General features: G+C 42.7%; 1 protein-coding gene across 1 annotated transcript; it reads right to left on the bottom strand.

The window, feature by feature from the left end:
- Positions 1-2,017: 2,017 nt before the first annotated feature.
- On the bottom strand, positions 2,018-4,117 carry LOC148016611 (pentatricopeptide repeat-containing protein CRR2, chloroplastic-like). Its single transcript, XM_087664659.1, has one exon. The coding sequence runs from the start codon at positions 3,928-3,930 to the stop codon at positions 2,224-2,226; it is 1,707 nt and encodes a 568-aa protein (XP_087520785.1). The 5' UTR covers positions 3,931-4,117; the 3' UTR covers positions 2,018-2,223.
- Between the last annotated feature and the right edge of the window lie 686 nt (positions 4,118-4,803).

Raw genomic sequence — 4,803 nt, forward strand, 5'->3', positions numbered from 1 at the left:
ATATATAAAAGGAATGGACATCAGACTCACCTCCCAACCATAGAGCCTTAATGGGCTCACCCCCCAACCGCAAACCGAGTCATGACCACATCCCAAGATTTGGCATCCCATAACCACCATCCCATATACAAACACATTGGTCTATGGATCAAGAGTTCAAGAGTGATTATCACACAATGAATGTGCACGATAGTGATTGAAGTTCTATAAATAGGAGTTAGCTGCCCTAACCCTAAAGTGTCGTTAGTGTATTCACACTGAGTCACTTCATGGCCACTATGACCAATGCTAGTAGCACCATCTAGATGTCCAAGAATATAACAATGGACAAGTATATTTAGCAACAAATATTATGGACCATATAGCTGCAAACAATTACTCAAGGTCACAAACATGGAGATTGCCTCAACCCATTAGTCATGTCACTCTGTTTTGGGAATATCTATGAGGTGGCACCACACGCACCACAGTTCTACTACCTACTGAAGCAATCTCATATGCATACAACCTTCCAAATGGACACCATGGAATAAGTTGTGAAAAAAGTTTGTTGAGGATAATATGGAAATCGCATTATGCATGTGATGGCAAACACTAACCAACAAAGCAATGTTCCCTATTTTGTTGGTGACAATGAAGCTGTTGTGGTAGATGTGTAGTGAAAGCAATCATATTACCATTACTATATAAGCAAACTAGTTAGACCATTGCCAGCCTTTTCTATCTTTTCTTCTCGCAGTTAAGATGCAAATGCTACAACCGTCATACCTTGAGATTGCTGCCAAGCAATAACACATCATTTGATTGATAACCTACATATTCAATTTTCTGCTCATAAGCTTGCTAATTCGAATAATTCTTTAATTTAGCCACCTAGCATTCCAACTATACATTTCTTCTGCTAATGCTGTCTTCCCATGCTAAGCAGTCTCTTATACAACATTGTCCAGTGCATACAGCTCAAATCTGTAATCTATCAATATTTCAATCCTTCCTTGCACAAAGTGACAACCACAACTGCAGCGCCATTGAAACAAGACAGAACTTCAATGTTGATTTATGGCTGATTTACAACAATTACATCCAAACTCGTTTATTAGTGGATCCTTGTGGCGCTCCATCCGCAGAAAGAGGATGATGACAACGGGGATGGTGATTGTTTCCACTAAGATCAGGGGGATTGTGTCCTAAATAGCTAACGCCAAGGGTGAACTGGTCAGACTGTCAAATCCACCCTTTTTCACTTCCAACTAGAGGACTACTGAACGTTATCTACCAACCCGCAACAATGGTAAAAAAGCCATCTTCAAAGACAGTTTACCAGAAGCAAGTTGCATGCAAAGCAAGGCAAACATTATTCTATCCAATTGAGCTTCTGAATTTGACACAGTTCATAATAACTTCGAGAAACGCAGGTCAACTGCCACCTTTGTGAGACACTCCTGCAAAATAAGGTGACACTACCTAGCAAGTGTTGCTACACCATAGTTCCATACTCTAATGTATCTTGTCTTACTTTCACCAAGCTTTAAAAATTGTTAACAAACTGTAGAAGCTTGAAGAATGTGGATGCTTGCACCCTTCATAAATTTGAAAATGCAGTGCAATGATTCCCTTGCTCAAGTAATCCTCATGCCACCAAAGTTCACCTCAGTCACACAATACAATTCACTGATTGTGACCGAAGGGACAGATTAAATGCTTCTCAGCACATGCTATCATAAGTTTCTTGGCACTGCGTCAGTAAACTATTTTTTGATGTCCTAACATAATCATCCAGGTCAATTCAGTTCGCCAATGCAACAAATTCTAGAACAGTGGGCTCAAAACAGAAATGCATCCATAAAGTTTGTGTCACAAGGCAGCAATGAAAACTTGCACATATGAACTTAGGAAGTCATTGCAGCACTTTCTTGGCTGTGCAGACTCGAACATAATCTCGCTGGACAGGCTTAATTTAGAAATTCCTGAAGTCAACTAAAGACAACAGTTAGAAGCCCAGTAACCATACAAATCAAGGAAAAAAAGTTTGCTAATAATAACAATTCGAAATTCTTGGTGAAGATAACAGTCAGTATAACTGTACAAAAAAAGGAACAAGATAGTTGGCCAATAGTAACAGTTCTAAATTCTTAATAAAGACAACAGTCACTGCTCCCAGTACCACTATAAACAAAAAAACAAAAAAGGTTACAAAAAACAGTTTAAAATGCTTATTATCTTTCAATAATGCTCCAATGGAGAAAAGCATCTGCCAAAATCCTGGAAGTTGTCCACTGAAGATTGCAATACCAGGTCTATACTAGGCAGGTATCCACTTTCTTTTACCTGTCCAGTCAACCTATTAAGTTTGGTGTAGATTTCATTGTGCAAAGGGGAGCATTGGTGGTCGGCCACAACAAAAGCATGCACCTTCCCATTGATAATGATAACAGCCTTTCCTGGAACCTTTCTTGCCCTTGCTGATTTTCTCCTCTCTTCAACCAAGTCAGCAGGTAGGACACTGCTAGCATGAGAGTAAATGTTGGACAAAAGCACATAGCCTGAAGCGTCCTTCCTATCCATCCTTGCAACGTGGCTCTGACTCTGTTTCCCTAGCTCTACATCACCATAGCTCCTGCAGTGACTAAGTAATGTACGCCAGCCCACGACATTGAAGGAAAATGGCAATGTCAAGAGCAAGTCTTCTGCCTCAGTCAAGCATCCTAAACGGCCAAGGAGATCAACAATACAATTGAAATGTTCACATGTGAGCAAATGACAATGTTTTTCTAACATCAGGTTTATTTGTTTACATCCTTCCTTCACCAAGCCCGATTGGCTGCAAGCAGACAAGAGGCACAAAAACACTACTTCATCTGGCTCCAAACCTTCTTGCAACATCAGCTCAAATTGATCCAAAGCTGACTTATAATCTCTATGACGAGCATTCGCCTCTATGATTGTCGTCCAGGTCACCAAGTCTCGGCTGCATAGCATGTTGAACACTTTGCATACTTCCTCAAGGCAACCACATACTGCATACATACCAATAAGGGAGTTTCCAAGTACCAGATTTAGGTCAAAACCATTCTCAAATATCAGACTATTGATTACCTTTCCCTGTTCTGCAGCAGCTATGCTAGTGCATGCTTGTATGACGTTGAGTAAAATGCAACAATCTGGCACCAAGCCATCAATAACCTGCATTCGGTCAAACAGATAGAGAGCCTCCTCACTACAACTGTGCTGAACATACCCGGTGATTATTGCACTCCAAGTTACCATATTCCGAACCTTCAAGTTGTCAAAAACACGTCTTGCCATGCGTAAGTCCCCACACTTCGCATACATGTCAACTAAAGCGCTTGAAATGAATATATCCAACTCAGTGTTACTATTTGTCATGTGCTTATGAATGATTTTCCCCTGTTTCAGATTCCCAGTGCTAGCACAGGCTTTCAGCACTGTCACAAACACATGTTTGTCTGGCTTCACAGCTGAACCTCTCATACGGTTGTACAAACCTAGGGCTTCTTTGGCCTGTCCCAATCTGACATGCGCTAGGAGTATTTCATTCCATGCGAACACATTCGGTTCGCGCAGGCAGCGGAAAACCCTGTTTGCCTCAAACAAGCTCCAGCAAGTGGCAAACATGCGGATGAGATGGCTGCCAAGATATGCGTTCCCCTCATAGCCCGTTCCAACGATCTTCTGATAAATCTTTCGTCCTGCATCAACGTCTTTAAGCTTGATACACGACTGCAGGAGGCAGTAGAAGATGTCCACGAGGTCGGGGGGACCGGCATGTCTGATACAGTCGAGTGTGTGGATGGCCTCAGGGAGTCGGCCATGGTCGCAGAGCCGCCTGATTCTGAGAAGTGCGGGGGATGAATATGATGATTGCTGATGATGGTGGCTGGGCCAGAAGGCAACGCTGGGCCGAAGCATGCGGGCGATCTCGGGTTGGAGCTTTCCTCCATTCTCTCGTGCCTAGGCCCGACACCTTGGCTCGTCTCATCATATCAGAACAAGTATTATACAGATTCCCACATTGTGGCTTACAAACATCATGCTTCTCCAACGGAAGGACTCCATACCTAGCTAGGTGCAATTGGGAGGGCCTCCTAGCTCAAGATGGCAATTCCCACATAAGTAATCATGACAACGTCATTAGCTTTTGCAAGGGAAGGATCACACACCTAGCACCCTTAACATCATAAGCTTAAGCTTCTCCAAGGCAGGGACTCCATACCTAGCTAGGTTCAATTGGGAGGACTTCCTAGCTCAAGATGACAATTCCCACATAACTAATCATGGCAATGCCATTAGCTTTTGCAAGGGAGAGAGTGCATACTTAGCTAGGTGCAATTGGGAGGGCCTCCTAGCTCAAGTATTAGACAAATTCTCACATTGTGGCTCGTCTCATGATATCAGAACAAGTATTAGACAAATTCCCACATTGTGGATTACAACATCATGCACTTAAGCTTCTCCAAGGGAGGGAATACATACCTAGCTAGGTGCAATTGGGAGGGCCTCTTAGCTCAAGTACTAGACAAATTCTCACATTGTGGCGTGTCTCATGATATCAAAACAAGTATTAGACAAATCCCCACATTGTGGATTACAACATTATGCGCTTAAGCTTCTCCAAGGGAGAGACTGCATACCTAGCTAGGTGCAATTGGGAGGGCCTCCTAGCTCAAGATGACAATTCCCACATAACTAATCATGACAATGTCATTAGCTTTTGCATGAGGGAGGGATCACATACCTAGCAACCCCTTACCCCCAATCACACCTAGCTAGGTATGCAATGCC

This window comes from Lygodium microphyllum, chromosome 23 (assembly GCF_053477565.2).
Source record: "Lygodium microphyllum isolate KBCC chromosome 23, Lygodium_microphyllum_v1.1.10, whole genome shotgun sequence".
In the NCBI taxonomy this organism is placed as follows: Eukaryota; Viridiplantae; Streptophyta; class Polypodiopsida; order Schizaeales; family Lygodiaceae; genus Lygodium; species Lygodium microphyllum.